This window comes from Solea solea, chromosome 19 (genome assembly GCF_958295425.1).
Source record: "Solea solea chromosome 19, fSolSol10.1, whole genome shotgun sequence".
NCBI classification, from domain to species: Eukaryota; Metazoa; Chordata; class Actinopteri; order Pleuronectiformes; family Soleidae; genus Solea; species Solea solea.
The window spans coordinates 1,402,552-1,427,238 of record NC_081152.1 but is presented as its reverse complement, the minus strand read 5'-3'; the positions used below and the strand labels follow the sequence as shown (position 1 = coordinate 1,427,238).

The 24,687-nt window shown below is 43.1% G+C and overlaps 1 protein-coding gene across 2 annotated transcripts in view; it reads right to left on the bottom strand.

Annotated features, from left to right (window-relative positions):
* The window catches only part of ttc28 (tetratricopeptide repeat domain 28), a 53,650-nt gene that overhangs the window by 12,137 nt on the left and 16,826 nt on the right, over positions 1-24,687 (bottom strand). Inside the window, exons 1-14 of one of the 2 annotated variants that reach the window (XM_058617244.1) lie at positions 22,832-23,124; positions 13,430-13,577; positions 11,768-12,040; positions 11,542-11,672; positions 8,669-8,890; positions 7,444-7,632; positions 7,266-7,362; positions 4,090-4,286; positions 3,832-3,985; positions 3,000-3,171; positions 2,043-2,211; positions 1,778-1,938; positions 531-1,019; positions 97-289 (exon numbers count right to left, since the gene is read on the bottom strand). In XM_058617244.1, coding sequence (XP_058473227.1) covers positions 97-289; positions 531-1,019; positions 1,778-1,938; positions 2,043-2,211; positions 3,000-3,171; positions 3,832-3,985; positions 4,090-4,286; positions 7,266-7,362; positions 7,444-7,632; positions 8,669-8,890; positions 11,542-11,672; positions 11,768-12,040; positions 13,430-13,577; positions 22,832-22,858 — 2,622 coding nt within the window. In that variant the 5' untranslated portion in view covers positions 22,859-23,124. Of the gene's footprint in view, positions 1-96; positions 290-530; positions 1,020-1,777; positions 1,939-2,042; positions 2,212-2,999; positions 3,172-3,831; positions 3,986-4,089; positions 4,287-7,265; positions 7,363-7,443; positions 7,633-8,668; positions 8,891-11,541; positions 11,673-11,767; positions 12,041-13,429; positions 13,578-22,831; positions 23,125-24,687 lie in introns of those variants that run through there. The other variant, XM_058617243.1, reaches the window with a different exon arrangement.

Genomic DNA, 24,687 nt, shown 5'->3' with positions numbered 1-24,687 from the left:
ATTATTGAGCATGATTCACTTTCTCATGAAGATCATTTGTCATTTTCAACAGGAGAAAACGAAGAGACAGACAAGTGAAACAAGACAAGTCCTTACCACTGCTGTGTGTGCAATGTGAAGCTGGTGCTCCAGGCACGACAGGGCCTGCTCGTAGTTGCCCAGCTGGCTGTGTAAGGCGCCCAGTTCCCCATAAGCCTGGGCCTTTCCCCCTCCTTCTCCACCCAGCTCATGGGCCACCACCAGCCGCTTCTCCAAGCACACCAGCGCCTGCTGGAGGCTGCCAGTGGACCTGAGGAGGGAGAGTGAGGAGGGAACAGGTGAAGCACAAGGAGACGACAGGAGAATACAGTGATCAAAACTCTGACTAATCGACTAATCGATTATCAAAAGAGTTGTCGGTTTTGTTCCATTTGTGTGTGTGTGGATAGTTTGAGTTCTAGTCCACTTGGTGGTACTGATCTGGTCTGATCGAACTAAACTAAAAGAAAGAACGAAAGCAAATGAGAGCATAGGATGTTTGCTTCACCCACCTGTGTGCATTGCCAAGTCCTCTGTAGGCCTTCTCCTGGTCCTGGACATGGTTTAGACTCTGGGCCACAGTCAGGTACTTCTCATAGTACTGGATCGCCTCCTCATGGTCTCCCAGAGCATCATAGCAGTCTGCCAGGTTCCCATAGGCCCTGCCTCGGTCCATCATGCTCTCAGTTCCAGTCAGCTGCTGCAGCATGGCCAGCTGCTGCTCAAAATAACCGATGGACTCCTCAAAGACTCCCATGTTCATTTTAGTGATGCCCATGTTCCCGTGGACCTGGGCCTCCAGACGGGCGTCCCTGAGCCCCTGAGCCAGGCCCAGCTGGGTCTCGTAACACTGGAAGGTGGTAGTGTAGTCTCCCAGGGCCATGTGAACTGCGGCCAGGTGGCCGAGGGCGCGGCACTCCCCCTGCTGGTCGCCCAGATCCTTCCGGATGGTCAGTTCCTGGCTGTGGAAGGACAAGGCTGCGTCCAGCTGCCGCAGCAGCCTCGAGTGGGACAGAGGAAGAGAGGAAGAGAGGAAGAGAGGAGAGCAAATAAAAAGCCCAGAAAGTAGAGGAAAAAACAGATAAAGTCAAAGTTAGGGGTGTCAAACCATCACGTTAACTGAGATTAATTCATTCAATCTTATACTTTATTATATTATATTATATTATAATTAATCACAGTCATATTTAGCATGTTTTTAATCGCGTTAATCTCATTTTTAATCTCTAACTTTACTGTTTCTGTAATTTCTTATGTGTCCTCGTAGGTTGATCATTAAAATTAAATTAGTTATTTCTAATAGGCAGGAAAACGTAGATATTTTTATTTCCTGAAAACAAGTTTTGATTTTTGGTTTCATTCTATAATACTTTTATGTTTTAAAATCTACAAAGGTTTGAACTTTGAGAGTGTTTAAACTTGTGAGAAATGTGAGAACATGGTCATGTCTGTCTGAGAAAAGTGTATAAAGTGTGTGGTGAAGGGTTTTACAGCCTTAAAACACAAATATCATAATTGTAAAAAATAAATCCCCCGCGATAAATGAGGGATCACTGCATAACAAAAATCTAATGCATTTCACTTTCACCTGTACATGAGGAAACATAAGTGACTACCCCTGCTCTAAATTGACCCGAGGTGTGAGTGTGGGAGTGGATGGTTGTTTGTCTCCAGACATCACATGACTCAACATGCACCAATGATGTTTCAAGCTTTAAATCCACAGAGAAAACCACGTTGATGGACGTTGTGGTTTTACCTGTGAACTGACCCGAGTGCTGAGTAGGCATCAGCCTCCATCTTCTGATCATTGACCTTCTGAGCCAGGCTTAACTGCTGCTGGTAGAACCTCACAGCTCCGGGAAGATCACCCCGACATACACACACATCGCCAAGGTTCCCAAAGGCCCTGAAGACTGCCTGCTGACACACACACACACACACACACTCACAGTCAGTAACAACAACCACGCCCCAGATAATAAAGAGGTGTAAATATTAGAGGGCGATGATGATGATGTGACCTGTGTGTTGTCCAGGGCTTGTGCGAGAGACAGCAAGTATCTCTGACACTCCTCTGCTTTGCTGTATTCCCCCAGTGCTTTGTGGGCCAGGCCCAGGTTACAGTAAGCTTTAGCCTGGGATAATTTGTCTTGAAGGTCCTTCGCCAAAGCCAGGTCCTGCTCGTAGTACCTGAAAAAAACTATTTTCACTTTATCCAGTTTTCACTTAAAATTACACACCTTTAAAATGTACGACGGAGGATTAGGGCCACATTGAGAAAAAACTTTTTTTCACAGAAAAGTCGTAAATTTACGAGAATAAAGTCGTACATTCACGAGAATAAAGTCGTACATTTACGAGAAAAAAGTCGTACATTTACGAAAATAAAGTCGTAAATTTACGAGAATAAAGTGGTAATTTTCTAACTTGTTGATTTAGAAGAGGAGAGTTGTTAAAATGAGGCTGTAGAGCATTTTGTGGAATTGTTTACTTTAGAATAAAGCAGTAATTTCCTGGTTCTTTCTACGGAAAAGATGCGTTTTTCCTGCTCTCCTCTTCTAAAACAACAGGTTAGAATTTTATGACTTTAATCTCGTAAATTTACGACTTTAATCTCTTAAATTAAGACTTTATTCAGTCGTTTATTAGGTTGTTCCCCCTGCAGCTGTTAGCCTGTACAACAAGCACTGCTCTAAATCATTCTACTGAATGAACTCCTTTTGCTGTCTACAGAGGACATTTAGGGCTTTTCAATGATACCAAATATGAAGGGGTGGGGCTTTGGTCACAAGGTTTATAATATCTTTATATTTTTTTCCTGGTAGTCAAGAGGATATTGTAGAGGATATGAAACAGGGACAGTACACATGTTACACATATTTGGTATCCTGATTCGAGTTCTATGAACGTGAGATTGTGATTGATGGTGAATGTTTGTAATGAATGTGTGTTACGTTGGACATGGACGTGTCTCTGACCTCACGGCGTCTCTGTACTGCCCGATGCAGTAGTGAGCGTAGCCGAGGTTGTGGCAAACTTTGCCTTCTCCTTCCAGATCCTGCAAGCCTGGAGCCAGGGACAGGTACTGCTGGTAGTACGGCAGAGCCTGAGCATATTCACCCCTCCAACTGTGGAAGTTGCCCAGGTTTGCTGGGGGGGGGGTAAATAAAATAATAAATGACAGGGTACATTTTCTTTTTTCACAGAACATCTGCCAGTTCAACCTACATCCATGCACTTTGAGTCTGCACCAAACCACACAAGCTGCTCTTACATGCTCCGAGCACGACAACGTTTTCCCGTCCAGGTGTTGGCACGCACTTGTTTTGGACTAAAAAAGGCATCGAGGTAACCATGGTAACCATCGAGGCTTGTGTGACACTCTTCTCTGCTCTTTACAGGTTAGTAACTGTTAAAAATCACACTTTCTTTTCTTTATTGCATAAATGTTCCTTAATTTAACATGGACATAAATGCCCTAATTTGTATGACATATCATTACAACTTTAATACATGAGGGTTCTATTTGGAGTTCTTTCCAACTCGGATCTTCAACTCAATTTTCTGTTTGGTAAATATTGTGTTTATAAGAGGGTTTGGTGTTTGTATCAAATGTTTAGATTTAGTAGTGTCCAGAATGTTCTCATACTGACATAGTTAGAGTTCCTCAACAACAGAGTGTTGCTGCAGTTGTCTTAAATCTCCCGTCACTGAGGCTGTTTCAACGACACGAGTCAATGAACGTAGAGTCGAGCAGAAACTGAAACCATGATTGGGACTTTGTACTCGCTCAAACCCAGAACAACTCACCGAGTGCTCTAGCTTCACTCTGAGAGTCTTGCAGTTCTCGTGCGATGGTCAGGTGGTGAAGGTAGTGCTGGAGAGCCTGGTCGTGAGCGCCCAAAGCCTGGTACGCTACTGCCAGGTTACCGTGTGTGGAGGCTTGTGACGGACGATCGTTCACCTGACACACAAACACATTCTCACAATCTGTTCTCCTCATGTTGTCTAAATGTTGCTGTTGTGGTTGTTGTTGTTGTTGTTGTTGTTGTTGTTGAGCGCATGAACCTCCAGTGACATCTGCAGCTCTTGTCGGTGGTAACGCACGGCTTGGTCGTAGACGCCCAGTGCGTGGTAGGCGTTGCCCATATTCCCGTAGGCTCTTCCCTGAGCAGCGTAATCACCGAGCTCCTGGGCCAAGGACAGGTGAGCTTTGTGGAGCTTCAGCGCCGTCTCATACTCCCTCTTCATCTGGTGTATAATGCCTGAGATGAAACGGGAGAGGAGAGGAGAACATGAATGATCACAAACAAGTCTTTTAGGTTGTAGTTGAGTCAAATGATATATATCTTGGAAGGCATGAATATGGTTCTCTCTGTAAAAAAGTAAAGAATTATAAAAAGCTGCAGTAGAAAAATACAACAAGTGTGATGACAGCTGCTTCTGTGGATGCTTTTCTCTCCACTGATGCCTAGTGTTTGCTCATCGTGTGTCGTGTCTGTCGTGTTTCTCTGCTCCAGGATGTAAAGGTTTTTGCCTTCATTCAGATAATGTATGTTGTGATTTGGCACATTACAAATAAATTGAATTGAAATTGAATTTACAGCTACCTTTTGGATTGGATTAGATTGGAAAACTTTTATTATCCCTGCGAGGCAATTCTGTTTCATGCACACTAACAACCTCATTATAAGCACATTAAGTAAAAGTGGGATTATTGCAGCCCTCTTGTAAACACCTTAACTGGGTTATATCACTCTCTCTAGTATAAGCCGTTTCAGTCTGATCTCTTCACTGCGTGTTTTAAACGTTAAAGTGTGTTTGGAACGTCATTAGACGCATTAGACACATAATGAAACTCATAAAAATGCTTTTTAATTACATTTTTACCGTCTTTGCATCGTGACGTTTGTGATATATTGGATTTTTGGATTGTATCAGCTTTCATATTTTGATCTGCCCGATATGAAAACCAGTGATTCTGACCAGTATCGGACTGACACTAAGTATCGTAGCGACTCGTCCGTAATCCAGACCTTCAGGATTCTGACATCTTCAGCTTTGTGTTAAACTAAACTAAACAAGGACGGAGGGATGAGAAGAGAGGTGGAGAGTGGAAGGTGAAAAAGGGTGAGACTGGAAACATGGAGGAGAGGAGGATGTGTGGGTGAACATGTGTGGGTGAACATGTGTGGGTGAATATGTGTGGGTGAACATGTGTGGGTGAACATGTGTGGGTGAACATGTGTGGGTGAATATGTGTGGGTGAATATGTGTGGGTGAATATGTGTGGGTGAACGTGTGTGGGTGAACAGACAGACAGACAGACAGATAGACGTATGCAGGAAAGAAGAGAAGTCAAGAAGTGTGCAGATGAAAGGAGAGGAGGAAACAAGAGAGGAGGAAACAAGAGAGGAGGAAACAAGAGAGGAGATACAAATGCTGTCAAGTCAGCATTCAGAGTCAGAGAGACGTAATCATGAATAAATGATGAAGTGAATTATTGATCTGAACCACAGACTGTAGCTCGTCAGCCATTTCAGCCAATTAGTCTCACATCAGAGTACAGTAGGCTGCATGTGTGTGTGTGTGTGAGTGAGTGAGTGAGTGAGTGTGCGTGTCTGTGCATTCAGCCTTTCCTCGTTTTATACAGTGAATACCATCTCTGACATACACTGAGGCAGATGTAGAACCAGCACAGACCAAAGCCAGACCAAGGCCAGACCAAGGGCAGACCAAGGCCAGACCAAGGCGTGTCCTCCAGCCTGCAGAGAAGATGTGCTGAAGCCCAGCTCAGGTGACAGCTGTAATCTCACACTCAGCAGCCAGGTTGGATTAATCTGGTCTCAAATATCACTGCGGCCACAGAAAACCAAACCAACACCAGTCTTAATAAAACATGAGTCCTGTGTCAGAGTCATATGATCGGACCAGAGATGCTGGACCAGGACAATACTCAAGTTGATACAGTGCTTATATCCAGACATCAGAAGACAGAGGGATTACAGTCTAAAGCCATGCCTGAGATAGGTGAGTGACACATTGACAATCACAGTGTTCTTCTTGTCTCTGAGGTTCTGTTGTGTAAAATGTGACATAACAGAGAAAACTACAACACCACCATCATGGAGCTCAGTGACCCTGTTACAGTCATCACTATTCTGTAGCTTTAACCTGCGAGTGCAGCGTTTTAACAATGGAATTCGATTTGTGTCGATACTTTCAAACAACACTTTTTAAGAAGCAAAAAAACATCGATTTAAATCATTCAAAAATATTGTATTTGATTATTACACACTTGTGATTTGTTCTTTACGCCGTGGTGTTTTGTTTGTGGGCGGGCCTTAGGAAGCTGCCTGCTTATTGGCTGGAGTTTTGGAGTGACAGCTCAATAGACAGGAAGTCATCACGGGTTTGGAGTCGCTGTCTGTCTGGAACTCGTTCCCCATCGACATTCCGACAAAATAATTGTAAGTATCTCATATTTATAATCTGACAAACAACGAGTTCCAGACGGACAGCGACTCCAGATTTGTGACTAAAGGCTTTACATGCTGTGCCAAAGGTTTTTACTTCCTGGTTACATGTGACCACACAGTCCTCATCAGACTCTACACCTGCCTGTAAATCAAACATTAAACCGTGTGTTTTTGTGTATAATCTGTAGATATATGCAAAAAAGAGAAAAACTGAATAAACATAATGGATTATAATAGATGCCTTGCTTTGATCTTCAAATGACACACTATTATAAAAACATATCATTATCTTGTATTGGAAAAGATTGGGCTGTTAAATGACTGTAATGTTCATTCTTATTGTCACTGGTGGATTAGATGGTTAATCCAGTCATCACTAATCTCTTCACAGTGAACTGTTCAATGAGCACAGAGTGAATATGAGGCAGTAGTTAAAAGTCTTCTTCTTCTTCTTCTTCTTTATTCAGAAGCTGCATCGACACCAACTCTCTGTTTATTTTCGTGATGCTTTTCTCCTACGCAACGCATACAAGAAACTACAGTATGTGCCGCCCCCTCCTGTTTATTATCATCTACAGTGTATATATATATATATATATATATTCAGAATTACAATGACATAGATCATCAAACGTTATGCACTGCAACTTTAATGAATAAGTAAGTAAAGAAAGTGTGTTCACTTCTGTCCTGCTGTGTGTCCTTCTGTGGCATAAGAATCACAGTCACACAGATCCACAGCAGATGACGTTCAGATGAACTTACCCAGGTTGGACGAGGCTCGGCCCTGTGCGGCTCTGTCCTGCAGCTCCTTGGCGATGTCCAGCTGATGCTGGTGATGCTGAAGTGCCCTCTCCAGGTCCTGAGGATCAGGATTTAGATTCATTTAGAGTAACAACTCCACGTGATTCAGCTGAACAGTTCATCAGGTCTTTATACCGACCTGCATGCAGCGGGCAGCGTGTCCCAGACCAGCAAATGCCCTCATCTCAATGGCTTTGTCCTCCAGCTCCTGTGCCAACCCCAGCACTCTGGTGTGGTAAGCTATGGCCTTGTCGAAGTCCCGTTGAGAGTGGTGGGCACTGCCCAGGTTACTGTACGCCCGTGCTTCCTCACGCCGGTTCTCCAGAGTCTGCAAAGACATTCCAGGCTTTATCATGGTCTGCAGTGCATTTGCCACTATTTTACAACATTATTATTTCATAAAATCTGTTAGAGATTGATGGCTCGTCTACAACAGTCATTGGGTCACATATCGTGTATGAGCCACAGAAGCTGAGGTCCGAGTACTGAAGAACACGAGGGAGACAATGTGGTGCAGCGATGATGAACTTCAAACGTGAATCACATTTCTAATGCTGTTCATTCCATAATAAATGCTGCAGTATATACAGTGATTTGATTTTCAAGTGAATCAGAGTCATATAAACAACTGTATGGGTTTAAAAAGAATGTTAAAATAAGAATTGCCTTTTCTTCTTATAGAGTTATTGTTTGTATGTTGAATATCTGACATAGAAGTGAGTGGGGAAGCGATTAGTAATCATTAATTATGTGCGTTGTGCTGCTGCTGTCGCTGCCGCTGCTGCTGCTGCAGGGAGAACCGCCACCTTCAACACCTTCAAGTGATCGTGGTGTTGAGGAAGAAGAGCTCCTCTGGTCTAGTGTACGATGTCACACTATCAGGCACAGCCAACTAAACCTTCAGTTCTTAGGAATGCAAGTCTGACCCAGGGCTTTACCGTTCCAAACCATACCATACATACCATACCATTTCCCCATCGACATCCGGACAGCGGAAAGCCTCCACATCTTCCGCCGCCGACTAAAAACACATTTCTTCCGACTCTACCTCGACTAAGACGATAACGACGACGACAAAAAAAAAAAAAAAAAAAAAAAAAAAAAAATGTATCGCACTTATGACTAGCACTTCATAGTTTGATTTACTTGAAGCTCTTACTTACTTCTAGCACTTATTTGTACCCAAATGTTTAAATGCACTTATTGTAAGTCGCTTTGGATAAAAGCGTCTGCTAAATGACATGTAATGTAATGTAATGTAATACAGTACCAAACCCGACCGTACCATGATGGAAACACAGCATGACAGCACAGGCTCCATCAGCTGATATTGAAATGCTTTGAAAGGGAAACTGCTGCTGTACCTTTGCGATGTCCAGGTGCTGCTTGTGACACTGAACAGCGTTGGTGAAGTCTCCCAGCGCTGTGTACACCGCGCCCATGTTGCCGAGCTGCCGAGCCTCAGAGACCTGACACTGGGTTTGTCGCGCCAACAGCACACACTGTTTATGGCTCGCCAAAGCGTTGGGGTAGTCACCGATGGCTGTGTAAACATGGCCCAGACTACTGAGAGCGTCAGACGCCGCCTGAAATATCAAGGTTACACTGGTTAATATCAAGTCTTTGTTGGTGGACTCCATTCATCCATCATCAAAATACTTAATAGTAATAGAGTCATGAATGTAGCCGGCCTAGTTTAATCCCAGGGTTCATAGGTTTTGGAGCAGTGTTTGATCAGCGTTCACTCACTGGTTTAAATGAGTCTTTTACCACATGCACATTGTTATGTGCTTCAGCTATGATCAGCAACACCATGTTAAACCCACATTTCTTCTTTGTTTTCGTTCAGACGTGCGTTCATCGTCTTTGATCGTCTTTTTTAAGTGAAACTTCTTTTTTACAACTTGAGGCAGTGCTCAATATTTTTTTAGATAATTAGATACTTGGTGTGATCAATAGATTGATGAAGTTCTTTCCTCAGTGTGTGTGTGTGTCTCTCACACGCTCGATGTAAAACTGGAACTGAAAACAGTGAGCCTTCCATTTTTGGATGCCTGCTTATCTCACCTCTCATCTTGTTCACTTTATCTCGAGACAGATTTTTCTGACTGAAAGCTGAAGCTTGTGCTGCTCTGCCACAGAGAACACAAGTCATTTTACATCACAGCACACAGGAGTTGCTAATATTGGTACATTTGAATGGAAAAAGTGACATTTACTGATGTCAGTAACTGTTTCTGTGCACCTGCCGTTCTTCTCCAGGCACAGATTCCAAAAAAAACTTAACTATCACTTTAAATTAGTGCTGTCAGTCAAACGCTTTATTAACGGCGTCAATGTTTTTATCACGAGATTAACGTTCTTTTTAGCCGAGCAAACTTTGTAGTTTTTTAGAAAATAATGGGACACAAAGAAATCAAGGGACATTTAGAATAGATACAAATGGGCGATTATTCACGTGTTAACTATGACATTAATGCGATTAATCGCGATTAAATATTTTAATAAATTTAAACTTAATTTAAATTATTTATTTATATTAAAAAATACTATTCTACTATTTTTCCTGATGTTTTATTATTAAGGTAAAATGAATGATGAAAATAATCACAAAGTGATTCTGAAGAAAACAGAAACTTCATTTCAAACGCAGATGTTCCATCCTTTTAAATACACAGACCATAATGAGGAGGAACTGTCAGTGAGTAACATCAGATCACACAAGCAGACGACACTCATCGACTGAAATCCCAATTCCCAGCAAAGTGATGAGTGTAAACACATAAAATCCACCTGACACATGTCTACAGCCAAGTTCTTAACAGGAGAGGGATTTAATAAATGACATACAGTAGACTGCTGTCTGATTTCCCTCAAGGACACAGTGTTTCTCCTGCACAGGAAAACCCACTCATGGTGTGTCCAGTAGACATGATGTGTTATTGTGTCTATGCAGTCAACATTAAAAAGAGGAAATCAAATCCTCATCATACGCTGCTGAAGGATCTAAACTTATATTTTAAAGCATTGAAATACTGTTAATGTGGTTTAAAGTATTAATTCATTGAAAGAGAACAAATAATATTGACATATAGTTTTTTCTGGCACTTTTCAGGGCTCGAGGTTCTCTAAAGTGGATCCAGTGACTGTTTGGAGCTCGGCTTTTACCGATCGATGACTAGAAGGATTCATTGATCACAACAGCTGATGTTTTATTCATTTTCTGTCTAACGATGAGCTGCACACCAGCTAAAGGCCGTCTTTCTACTGAGTCCGAGCCTGTGGGTTATGAATCTCAGCTCTGTGCAGGTGGCGTCTTTGTGTGGAAGCATGCTGTCTGAAAACACCGGAGCCAGGCAAACACACGGCAGGAGATATGGATTTCTGATAAAGACCATGTTTGTCTCAGACTGACTGACAGCATGTGTCCTCACAAAACACAGACAGTCCCCACTAGCTCTGTGTGTGAGTGTGTGCATGCATGTGCATAATGAACATAATTATAGTTAGATGCTTTAACATGAAGATACAGGGGAAGATACAGGCATCCACACACGCTTTCACTGCTTTCAGTTAAACATCTGACAGAAGCTTCAGGTTCATTTTCGCCCTTAATTACAGGAAATGATCGATTGATAATATTAATATAATATAAATTCTTATTAACCAAGTCGATTGGTTGTGAAACTGGTGCTGACTGGGTCGGTGTCTCCCAGCTGGGTTCACTCCCAGAATGTCTCTGGTCCTTTTTAGTTTTTAGTTTGAAAAATGATTTTGGAGCATGATATTGTCTTTTTATTGACATTTGATTTATCTTATTTATCTCTGTTGTACAGCACTATGTTTCAGCTGATGTTGTTGTTTTTTTAAAGTGCTTTATAAATAAAGTTGGATTGGATTTATAAAATACTTTAAATATGATCAGATTTTAAATTTGGGCCCTGCCATTTCCTTTAATTATCCCAGTAATAATACACTGACCTCACTATGAATGTATGTGTGTTAAAGTGATGATAACAATAATAATGATCATGATGATGATGATGATGATGATGATGATGATGGCGATGTGTGTGTGATGTGCTAAAATCAAGGCCACTCCCTCCACTTGGTAACTTCAGCAAACAACAAAGGGAAATAAAGGGCCCAGAGTTGAACTGAGACTGATCTATACATTATTAAATGAATATGCATGAGCACACACATCATTTTTCATTTGCATGCAAACCTTCAGTACCTCTCTGTCCTTGAGCTTCATGGCCAGCACCAGCTGGTTCCTGTGGTTGGCCAGTGCTTCTCTGTAACTGCCTCTGGAGAAGAGCGCAGAGCCGAGGTTCCCATGAGCACGACACTCACCTGACTGGTCACCTGATGGCCAGAGAAATTCAAACACTCAAACACTCACTATATTCACCTGTGTCATTCACCTGCTCTCTGCTGTGCTGTTTCATCCTCTTCCATACCTAAAGTCTTGGTGACCTCCAGGTCCTGCTGCATGTAGGCGATGCTCTTCTCTGTGTTGCCTAAAGACCAGTAGGTGGCGCTCAGGGCCGAGAAGACGGAGCCACGCAGCTTCAGCGAGCACGTGCCGATCTTCAGCCCCGCCTCCAGCACGACGACAGAGGCGCCGTGGAAACCGTGGGTCAGCAGCTCCTGACCAATGACGGACACGACGACAAAGGGACTCTTGTCCAACTTCATCTTCTGCAGCTGCTGGTAGGTGGGCTCCAGGGTGTCTGAGGGTGTACGGGTGAGATACACAACGTCATATTAGGGCTCTACATGCATCCAACACAACTACAGTGTGTGTCTGTCTGTGTGTGTGTGTGTGCGCTACTGCTAATTCAGATCTCAGAGGCTACGAAGCCGCACAGCGAGTGCGACCTAGCCGTTAGCACCACGCTAGCTCATCCTGAGGCGAGCTGCTAAAACAACATTATTTCATGTTGTCGAGGCACTCACCCTGTGTGGGTGGGGCTAATCCAAAATAGTGAAAACAAGGGGGGTGTTCTCTGAAGACACGCTGTTACCTGTGAAACACGGGTGCTCTGAAAACACCCCCATTAGCACTTGGTACTTTCCTCCTGATGAAATGAACCATAGACTGTATGAAATTAACTTGGCAAAAAATCCAATATTCTTCTGTTGAAGGTTAAAATTGATGTAACCATTGGGTCAGTTTTCCTCATACTTACTGTTGCTGACTATTGTTCTCTGTTTCAGTAATATCACATGATCAAGCCTATTCTAACATTCCACACTACAAAATAAGTCATTAAAGTATGTATGATTCATGCCGATATCCTATAGCATCGGTATCGGTATCGGCCAATACTCAAAGCTGCAATATCGGTATCGGAGGTGAAAAAGTTATATCAGGTCATCCCTGTTATCTATGACCATTTAAATAACAGATGATACTAATGAATTAACAGTTCATAAATAAATAATTAAAACATTTATTCTTTAACATAAATACATTTGTCAGTTGGTCGGGCAGCGGTTGGTCATGGCCATTATTTTCATTTCTGAAAGGTTACCAGCGAGGGTCTGAACGGTGGTGCTGGAGCAGCTTCTTTATTATTCAGCAGGGCTTGTGACATAATGAAAACTCTGTAGCTCAGTCCTTCCGTACACTAGATGTCCAGCACTAATATGTCCATCAGCTAAGCACTGGACGACTGGACGAGACAGAATCAGCCACATCTGGTCAGAAATCTCTTTTTAAACCTGGAGTATCATCTGTACTTATGCCTTGTCGTGGATGTTAGCTCTGGGGCTACACTGTTAAGAAGACACACATGGCACTGGACAGTGAAAGTGAGTCATGTTTTCACTTCATGCTCAGTGTGTGTTTGTGTTTCTACTTTGATTGTAGCTTCATCTTCCATCTTTCATTTCCTCTGTGAGGTCTGCATCATCAGAGGCTTCGCTCTGACTGTGTCTACATCTCACTCCCAGAGGAGGGTGAGTGAATAAAACAACAAAAGAAAAGGCTGTAAGTTGACAGTTCACGCTGAGCATACACTCACGCTCCCCTCCTTCTACTTTCAAACACTAACTTCTTGTATTGTTCATTTGGGATGCGACTGTTTCCGCCTGTAATAGTGAACCTGGTTACCCACCTCTGAGAGGAGATTTCATGGCAGCCTCCACCATGCCAACGAGCAGCTGGAGACTCTTGGGGTCCTGGGCGAGGCCGGAGGCAAATGCTGCCAGGGCGTCGGCATGACGACCGAGGTACTGAAGGGCAACCCCCTGACGAAAGTAGGCCTGCCGGAGGAAAAACCAGAAGATGTGAAATTGAGATCAGAAATAGTGAGAGAAAGTAAAGGTCTTAACACTCCAGAGGAGCTGTTGTCATTTTCATTTATGTGACGTTAATGAAACATTCGTTTTAGTGGCTCTGTCTGTTTGTGTTTCTGCACTTGCATTTGCTGATATGACCAACAGAGGGCGACAGAGGCTTGTTGCGTGAATGGGGTGAAATCTGCCGTCTCTGATGTTCTTGTTGTGAATGTTTTACTTCTGACTGGAACACATCCGACTACGGTTTGGGCCAATTCTGATTTCTGTTTCATGGAGTTTGACGTAAAAACCCTAAAGAACGAAAAGCTCAAGCTCTGTGGGCGACATGGACATGAGCTCCTGCTCATTCTGTTCTGTTTGTTTTTGTTATCTCAGGTTCTTTCTTTCTTTCTTTGTCATGTATGGAATTAGATTTGTGTCAATATTTTATAACTTTTTTCACAAAATCAAACAACACTTTTTAAGAGGCAAACAAAAAAATTATCGATTTAATCATTCAAAAATATTGTATGTTATTGTTTGAAAATACACTTGTTCTTCTCGCTCCCTGATTTGTTCTTTCAAATCAAATCAAAGCCGGAGCACAAAGATCTGAGCTGTATCGTGTTGTTGAACAGTATGAAAGCTCAGAAAACAACAAGAGCACAAGAACCAGGTTGCAGTGAAACTATAGTTCATATTTTATTAAATTAAATTAAATACTACAAAATCATTTCTAAATATGTTATATAATTATTATTAATAAGTGGGTTAATGTGCAGGAAGTCGGTCATTAATTCCAAATGGTTATTTGTCCATAGAAGCCAAAATGCAAAGTCTCACTGAGCAAAAACAACATAAACAGGCAGTTTTAATGTGTTTTAATGGAAGTGTGTGTTAAAATGAACTACAGCACATTATTCTCTCATAATCTGTAAAGTTTCAAAGTCAACAATTCAAATGTGACCCTGTTTTTTCAGCGTCTACGACATTAAAGTTAATACATTTTGGGTTTAAATTCAAATTCAACTTTATTAGTCTCACTGGGGCAATTACTTCAGAGCAGCATGGTTAAGAACATTTATAACCAGATCAGTGCACTTAGATACAGACTAAGGTGTCCACTGTTGATAAGAAGCATCATAAAACAATAGAGTATTAAAAAAACAATAGTCTGTTGACTGTTGGCCTTTGGTAAATAGTCACATCTCTTCCTTTTTAAACAGATTTAAAGGCTGAAATGTGTGATAGTGACTCTGTTTTAAAGAGATGGAGCGACCTCTGACCCTGGTCCAGGCTGGAGCTGAGAGCAGCCGGTCTGGACTGACATACGGACTCCCCACCTGTCCGTCTGGTCTGCTTAACACTAACCCTCAGCTCTGTCACCATCGCACACACGCACGCACGCACGCACACACACACACACACACACACACACACTGCATGGAGTTGTCATTGAAGCGTTCATGTTCCATTGTTGCTTGTTTTGTTGCTTATGTGTCGATGAGAGAAGCTTCAGGGTGGAAACTTTCACTCAGACGATGATGATCATGTCAAGGAGGAAACATTGTAATCATAGCATGACGGCCGTGTGTGTGTGTGTGTGTGTGTGTGTGTGTAGATGTACAGTTGCATGTGTGGTATCAACATGGCGTAGCCAAACAGAATGTGGCAGCAGGAAGAGTCTGCCTCCCCCAGCCTCCTGCTCACACACACACAGTCTGCCGATTAAAGCTCCGTCTGTCTGCACTGCCTGGGGGACAGACAGACAGACAGACAGACAGACAGTCCAGACAGTCTCACAGAAACATCCATGCTGTTCATGTCTCCTCTGTCCCTCACCAGTGTTGTCTGTGTTCAGACTGTCTGTCTGCAGGTGTCTCACACTCATGGTGATGGTGGACACACAGCACGTGTGGAAAGAACACTTCAGTATGTCGTCAAGGTCTTTCCACAGGTTACAGCGTGTCATTATTGTCATCCTGCAGACTTTCATCTACAGCTACAACGTTGTTTATCAATCAAAAGAAAAGAAGAAGAAAAAACAGCTGACGTGGATGAAGTGATCGTTGTTGTGAGAGAGAGACGCAGAGAGAAGAGCGAGAGGGAGGGATGGAGCGAGACGTCATCGTTTCTCATGAATCACGAGCCGGAGCAAACACAGTGCTGCGCGAGAACTCATTTCAATTTCATCATTATGTTGAATTATTTATGTTTAACACAAGTTTTCTTCTTCTGTCTACACTGTTGATGGAGAGGGAGAGCGCTCTAGTGCCCCCTGTTGACGAGCCGGCACTTAGCATGTTAGCATTAGCACCAGCCAGTGTAAAGTGGCTTTTGTTCGTCACAAAGTCCGATTGTGTCCATTTGTTTCCCTCCTGGAGAAAGATGAAGGGAAGTTAATCAGGAAGCTGAAGATGTCAGGATACGATTGCGTCAGCTGTTTTTTCTTTTGATTCGCGTAGTGCTGGTTTTCTCTTTTCATTAGAATACGCCCCCCCCCCCCCAACACTGTTTGATCACCAGCCACCACTGCTGACCACAACATCATTTTACGACAGTTGTAGCAAATCATTTATAAACTGTAGGGAAACCCTGAGATCGACTCTTTTGTTGTTTTACTTTAAAGCAGAACTGTGCAGACATTGTACTAATTTAACAGCTTTGGAGTCATTGTAATGCAACATCAGACCTTCTTGTGGCACTGTGGAACAGTGTGGAACAGTGTGGAACAGTCACAGGATGGCCAGTGGATCACCATTAAGATTCATTCTCTGAGGAACATGAACGCTTGCACACATTTCCACAGCAATCCATTACAACACTAAGCCAATTCCACCTGGACCAGCAATTTACTGCAAATGAGTTCAGTGTTTGACAGAGACATAATAGCACACAGGATGAAGGAGAGTGAGAGAGACATATACAAAGAAAGGTGTTATATGATGGTGTGTCAGGGTAAAGGATGTACACTGGATGAACAGATGCTTCAATTACTGCTCGTAACTCACATTAATCGAAAACAGATGGCAACACAAGTGGCGGGAGAGAGTAGGATGGGGGCTGAGCGAGAGCGAGAGTGGATCACATAAAGCAGACGAAATAGAGATTGATGTCTTCGCTAATCACAGAATCTGCCTCAAAACGCACAAATGAAACCTTCTTTGATCTGAGACAAAGTTATTTTTCCACTGTTTGCTTCTGCTTCCACAGTTTTAGAGCAGAAGAGGGAGATGGAGTGATTTATTACAGGAGGAAGAGGCTGAGAGGGAAAAAGGCGCTTCTTGACCAATCCAGCAGCCTGAGACCAGCTCGAATCTTCCTCACAGCAACAGTAAACAATCTGGAGAAGCATGTGTATCCTACATGTTGAGAGTAAACCATTGCACATTTCTCCTTTGTTGTTGAGAGGAGCAAGTCCCAAAACACCAGCAAGTCCCAAAACGTCAGCAAATGCCAAAACACCAGCAAGTCCCAAAACGTCAGCAAATGCCAAAACACCAGCAAGTCCCAAAACGTCAGCAAATGCCAAAACACCAGCAAGTCCCAAAAGGTCGGCAAATCCCAAAACGCCAGCAAGTCCCAAAACACCAGCAAGTCCAAAAACGTCGGCAAATCCCAAAACACCAGCAAGTCCCAAAACGCCGGCAAATCCCACAACACCGGCAAGTCCCAAAACGTCGGCAAATCCCAAAACGCCAGCAAGTCCCAAAACCCCAGCAAGTCCAAAAACGTCGGCAAATCCCAAAACACCAGCAGGTCCCAAAACACCAGCAAGTCCCAAAACGTCGGCCAATCCCAAAACGTCTGCAAATCCCAAAACGTCAGCAAATCCCAAAACACCAGCAAGTCCCAAAACGCCGGCAAATCCCACAACACTGGCAAGTCCCAAAACGTCGGCAAATCCCAAAACGCCAGCAAGTCCCAAAACACCAGCAAGTCCAAAAACGTCGGCAAATCCCAAAACACCAGCAGGTCCCAAAACACCAGCAAGTCCCAAAACGTCAGCCAATCCCAAAACACCAGCAAGTCCCAAAACGTCAGCAAATCCCAAAACACCAGCAAGTCCCAAAACCTCAGCAAATCCCAAAGTGCTAGCAAGTCCCAAAACGTCGGCAAATCCCAAAACCCGGCAAATCCCACAACACCGGCAAGTCCCGTAACACCAGCAACGTCGGCAAATCCCAAAATGCCAGCAAGTCCCATAACACCAGCAAGTCCCAAAACATCAGCAAATCACAAAACGTACGTAGGCAAGTCCTGCCTATCACCCTATGTCAGCTGAGATTGGCACAGCAGCCCCCGCGACCCTCCGGTGGAGGATAAAGCGCTAGATAATTGATGGACGGATGATATTCAAGAGATTGGAAATCAGGAAAAAACACTGATGTATGAGATGTTTTAACACTCCAAACTAGAAGATCTAGTGTGACAGAATAGTCTCATTCTGTGAAGTCAATACCTCACTTATCTCACAGCAGGTGATGTAACAGTGAGATCATTATTTAAGAGGCTGTGAGAGTCTGAGAAAGTCATTAAAAACAGTCATCAGTATTGTGAGGATGCCTCCTTGTCAGGATTAATGTGCTTTTTCTTTATCAGTGGATTTAAACCAGCAACCGTGCACCGTTACTCACAGTCTGGGAACGAGCAGCCCCTCTCGTCTCACAGGACCACGTTCATCTAACAGATGAGTCATTCTGTAAAGCAGCTGTGAAATAATTCTGCTGCGCAAGCATCTGCACAGAAAACTGGAAACACAGATGAAACACAGATGAAACACAGAGCTTATTTGGACGTATTGCACTGAGGAATACAGACTGGAAGGCAACTGTCCACATACACAGAGAGGCAGTTGATGGAGGAAGATGGAAAAGAAGCAAAAACCACCTGGTGATGAATTAAAGGTCATTAAAGAGTTAAATGTGACGCTGACGTACTGTACGTGTCACTGTTTGAGTGTAAGTCACATACTGTGGAGATCCCTTTGAAATGTGATGTGTGGAGGTCGATGTACTTCACTTCACTGCAGCTGTTCCAACACCTGATCCTCCATGAGTGGGTGGAGACAACAACCAGCTCAACAAGTGTTGTTTTTCTCTGTGGACGTCAGGTCACACATTTAACCTCGGCGTACACACACATTATAAATTATATAGATTAAAGAAAGCACAGACACAGTAGTAATCTTAGTTTACTTCACTACACAACATTTATTCCCTCAGTGAGCAAAAGTCATTCCTTTTTTTCCTTCTCTCCCTGTTTTACTTTATCTACACACCCAGAGCGAATACTCTTATCTTTGGCCATCTTTGGAACAAACCACCAAAATATACATAAAGGTGAAGTCGGGAGAAGACGAGTGACCTCCTGACCTCCTGACCTCCTGACCTCCTGTTAACTACAGTCCAGCAGAGGGCTGTGCGTCTCCTGCACTGGGTAATTAGGCTGTCAGTCACCGGCAGTGAGCTCGTGCTTGTGCGTCGGGTCGAGGGATCGCTTGATTGCCTATCTGACCTTTGACCTGAAGGGAGCGAGTACACATGCTGGAAGAGAAGGGAGCAACAGAGCTGTACACGTGATAGAAATAGAAGAATGAAAGCTGAGGGTTGTTGTATTAACTGTATGTGTTAGGCTAAAATAAGGCTTGGGCTTCAGCCTGTGTAAAATGTAGGTTAAACCTTTATTTTTAAGAATAAAACCAACTAAAATAAAAATACAATTTAGGTTATTATTTCCAAAAGAAAGAGGCCCCTGTTCTTCACAGATGACCTGGGGGACACTCAGCATCTAACTGTGCAGTAGGGTTTTCCTGACCGTGTTTACCCGTGCTTAGTTACTAGTTTGTGGATCTTTGGATTCATTTTTGCTTCAAGAAACATACAGTATGCACTCAAGTGGATTTGTGCTATAAATAGTTCAAATAAAACAAATAATAATAAAAAAAGACAGTTCTTATTGAACTACCTGACAACAACCAAACCAAAGCAGCAGAGACAGTCTCACAACAACAGAGAGCGTGTGGGACAGAAACGACATCTGACGGGGTGTGGTATACATATATATACAGTATATATACATATATATATATATATATATATGTATATATATATGTATACACACATCATATATCATATATATGTACATAGGGTAGCGAGCCATAGTTGACAATTTACTCATCGAATTATAACCATTAATAAACAACAATGAGGGGCAGGGAGGGGAGGGAAGTTACATACAGTGAAGAGGAAGAGGAGCTGTGTTTACATAGCTGTGTATAGCTGTGCATGTGGACACTCTGCTGACAATAATGATGGATGGCACAGGTCTCACAGAGCTGCTACTACACACCCTAACGTTCCTGTTCCTCCATGTTCTCATGTGCTCTGTTCCCTCCTTTAATGCTTCAGGCTGAACAGGAAGCACTGGCCTATTTAACACGAGCTGCTTCTGTATGAGCTGGACAATGAATTGTGATGTTACGCCTATAATCTGTCAATTAGGATTCAATTTGGCAGAAGAAACACTCTGGAATGGGATTATAGGCAACAGTGTGTGTGTGTGTGTGTGTGTGTATATGAAGAGACATGTGATGTTTTCCACCTTTCTCTCGACACATTTTCATTTTCCAGTGTCTTCCAGAGTCTCCTTCCTCCTGAGACTGTCCACAGTTACCTGCTCTAGCTCAGTGACACACTGTGCTCCAACACACACACACACACACACACACACACACACACAGACACACACACACACACAACTGTGGAGGAGGAGAGGCTCACTTTGGGAAACGTGTGTTTTCTGTTAAGCTGTCCTCATTTAATATGAATTATTAACAGCAAACACGTCTCCTCTCCACTCACTGATTTATAGTGACTACAAAAGTAAACAGCAACATTAGCTTCTGAGAGGAAGTTACACGATGGTTACTGACAGGTCAGGAAATCCAGGCCTGGGGCCCCTGAGCTGAGAGAGAGGGCCCGAGAACAGCTGATTATTATGGTCCACAGTAACAACAGCTTTGACAAGACAATTAAGAAGAGCTGTTTCCTTTAATATTGTGTCCATTTATAGAATCTGTAACCGACAATCAATGAGTTATAACTCAGACAATTAAAATCACATTTTTAAAGGATATCAGCTACATTTTATATTATTTTTTGTCAATATCGCCCACGGCTAACTGCCACCTTGAGACGACAGGAAGCAACTCCAAGTTATACTTTCACCATTTACCCACAAACACAAAATCGATTTTTCCATCACACGTTCTTCACACTCAGTCACATGCTGCCTGGACTCACGGGGATTGAACCACCAACCTTGTTTGCCACAGAAACCACAAGTGGACAGACCTTCTCTGACCAATTAAACACATATTCTGAATAACTGCAAACTGCCTGGTATAAAGCAGCACCATGGACGCATCCACTGGGTCTTCATTAGTGTATGTTCCCCCGTCTGTAGCCTGCAGATCACATTTATTCCAGATTACACAAAGACTGTCGGGATGATGTGGACAAACAAACGTCTTAAATCAGAGGCTGGGGTGAAGCTTTGCAAGTATACACATGACATTACATCCATGCTGTCCCACCAACTACTCACATGTTTCATGACACACACACACACACGCACACGCACACACACCCACACACACACACGGGTACGTGCAGCTGTGAGAGAGAAAAACGTCACAATGTTGTGGTTGTTGTTCCTTAAACCTCTGATGTCACCGACTCTCTGTGATGGAGTGAGAGTAAATAGGTCGAAGAGGGATAAAGAGTCATAAATCAGGTGCTAATGAGAACAAATGTGGGCAAACATTACACTCCAGGGTATTTGAAAGTGTCATAGAGGCAATGACAAACTTCTGCTTTCAACACATATGCAGAGAAACAAAAGATAGATGTGATGGAAATAGAGTGATAATTCATGTTACATCAAGAATGACATATAAATGCTATATTGTCGTATCTTCAAAGTAAAAGAGCACTTTTCATATTAAATGAATAATCCTGATGCATGCAGGTTTCCTCTAGGTTCTGTTTCCTCCGACAGTCTAAAGTCTGGTGTTCCTCGACTCCTTCACAGACTGCAGACATCCTCAAGTACCTCACACTAACCATTTTTGAATATTCCTCTTCACATTTCATTTCATCATTCCTTTATAGTTCTATTCTCTTTCTTTCCTTTGATTATTTTATTTCATTTCAGTGTGCTGATAACATGACCCAGAAGCACCAGCCTCTGCTAGAACATTGTGTATGTCTAAAAGTGCTCCGTGTGTGTGCGCGCGTGGGTGTGTGTGCGCGCGTGTCTGTGTGTGTTTGTGTGCGTGTGCACGCGTGTCTGTGTGTGTGCGTGCGTGCAGGCAGTGGCTGGTGCTGAGCACAAAGGGAATATTGATTTTATGGCATCTTACATCATTAAATACCATTTTGATTCAAAGTAATACAGTGAAGCTCATCTTGTCATTCACTCTTTCTGTAGGAAAATAAAAGCGTGACAACAGTGTTTGTCTTCATTTTCGGCCTTCAAAATAAAAGCGTACAACAACAGTATAACATAATGCTTCAGCACAGGGGCCACTAAGGGGCCACATGAGAAACATAAAATATTGTTGAGGGCCGGATCAATTCATTCTGCTCCATATTCATTTGATCTCTTTATAAAAAAGCTGTCAATTGTATTGTTTTGGTGTAAATTGGGCAAACACACAAACAAGCAAACACACAAACATACAAACACAACACACGCAAAGGAAGTTAAAAACGCAAATCCTCCACGTTTTCCCTCCATACGATCACTAAACACTGCAGCACAAGTGTCGTTAATGACGTCCAGTCCAAACATGTTGTGTTCTTGTTTGTGTTTAACAGTAAAAGTGACAGTGACAGTGACCGTCACTGTCACTGTCCCTGTTACTGTTACTGTCACGTTACTGTCACTTTTACCGTCACTGTCACTGTGTAACACAACAAGAGAGACACTGTTCGGTGTTGAATAATCCCACACTGTCTGTGTGAGATTATACATATTATTATATGTGAGATTAGAGAGATTATTCTTCTTCATAAAGTACTCGCGGCTGCGCACAGTGGGCGCGTTTAAACAGCACTGTAGATTAAGAACGGAGTCAGTCATTCATTCATTCATTCATTCATTCACTTAAGCATCAGCCAAACATATTTCGTTCAAGTTATGGAGCTCGAGTCGAGTTGAATTCACTCACTCACCTTCTTCCGGGGCTGCCATTTCATCATGTTTGTGAAGCAGACGTGAGAAACATCAAAGTGTCACAACAGCAGCCGCAGCTCGTGCGCAGCTGAGCGGGGCGCGCACGCGGCACGAGCGGCATCTCACCGCCTACACCAGCGCTTCCGCCGCCGGCTCGCGGCTCGCAGCCCGCGGGAGTCTCGCGGGAGGAGGAGGATGAGGAGGAGGAGGAGGTGGAGGTGGTGGTTGTACTGGTGCAGGAGTGGAGTTAGTTATAATCCAGTTTAATGACGGCGGAAACACCGTGTGAGCGCGAGCAAGTGAGCGGTGCTCTCATCTCACAGCACAGCATCACCTGTCTGTCCGTCTGTCTGTCTGTCTGTCTGTTCCTGCGGCTGCGAGGACTCCGTGTGTCTGTGTGTGTGTGTGTGTGTGTACTAAAGCTGAAACAATTAATCGATGAATCGATTATTAATCACAACTATTTTGATGATCGATTTGAAGCTTTTTTCATGATTAAAACTAGATTCTGAATGTGAGCATTTTCTTCATTTCTTTGCTCTGGATAACAAATCAATCATTTTAGTTTGTGGACGAAACAAGACATTTGAGATCATCATCATGTCCATGTTTCTGATATTTTATGGACCAAACGATTCATCGATTCATCGAGAAAATAATCGGCAGATTAATCGATTATGAAAAGAATCGTTAGTTGCAGCTCTAGGGTGTACGACCTTAGCCTGCAGGTATAACTAACACTCCATCACTCATTCATTCATGTATTGTTCACACATTAAAGCCACTATTTGACTTAACTACAAACCACAGTAGAAGGAGAAGCACATTCATTCAATCACATTTTAGCACCGGACAAAGACAAAGGATGTTTTTCATCATTGTTCAACATATTACAAACAAGAACTACGTCAGAAGAACGATACAGCTTTAGTTTGTGTAAACTCATACGGTTCAATACAACAATGGGACCACAGTTCAACACATTGTGACGACAGTCTGCTGTGTGTGTGTGTGTGTGTGCACTACACCAGTGTGACCCACCTCTTAAAGTTCACTACTTATCACGACCCAATTCACTGTATAAACTGCATATTTGTCTTTACAGTTTTCACTGCCCTCTCCCAACAGATTTGCCAACAAGTGAACACGTAAACAAGCCCCTCCCACAAGATACACATGTTTGATAAATGGATCCATCTTCATTTTATGTGTCTTATAGAATCAATCTTAAGTAAAGGGCTTCAAAAAAAAACCTAAGATACATCTCCTGTGATCCATGTGTGGGTCCCTACCCAGTCTTTGAGAACCGCTGCACTACACAAGTCTTTTCAGAAAAGCAGACGCTGAGAGAGCGCAGAGGAGGCACGAGGAGAACCCTACACCTCTGTGAGGGCGGATGGAGAGCTGTTTGAAACCAGAGCTGAGGGGATATTACTGGGGCTCAGGGAAGCTGAGAGGACAGGGACACTCGGGCTTAGAGAAGAGCCTTCAGGATCATTTACCCTGCATAAACGCACACACACACACGGCAGGGAGATCTAACACCAACAGTCCTGCACAGCAAGAGACAGACAGACAGACAGACAGACAGACAGACAGACAGAGAGAGACAGACAGAGACACAGAGAGAAATGAAGTGTGGATGAAGCAGCTGTGGTTGCTCTGTAAAAGGCTCTTCTTACACACAATGGACACTGACTGACCGGTGACTGGACAGTAAACGAGTGAATATTCCCAGTTGCTCGACAGCTGACAGACTAACATATCAGATGAAGTGAGAGCTGCTGCTAATGAACGAGCCTCGTCCTGCTTCACAGCCACACTCATATGTGTGGTTATTAATCCTGACCTAGGT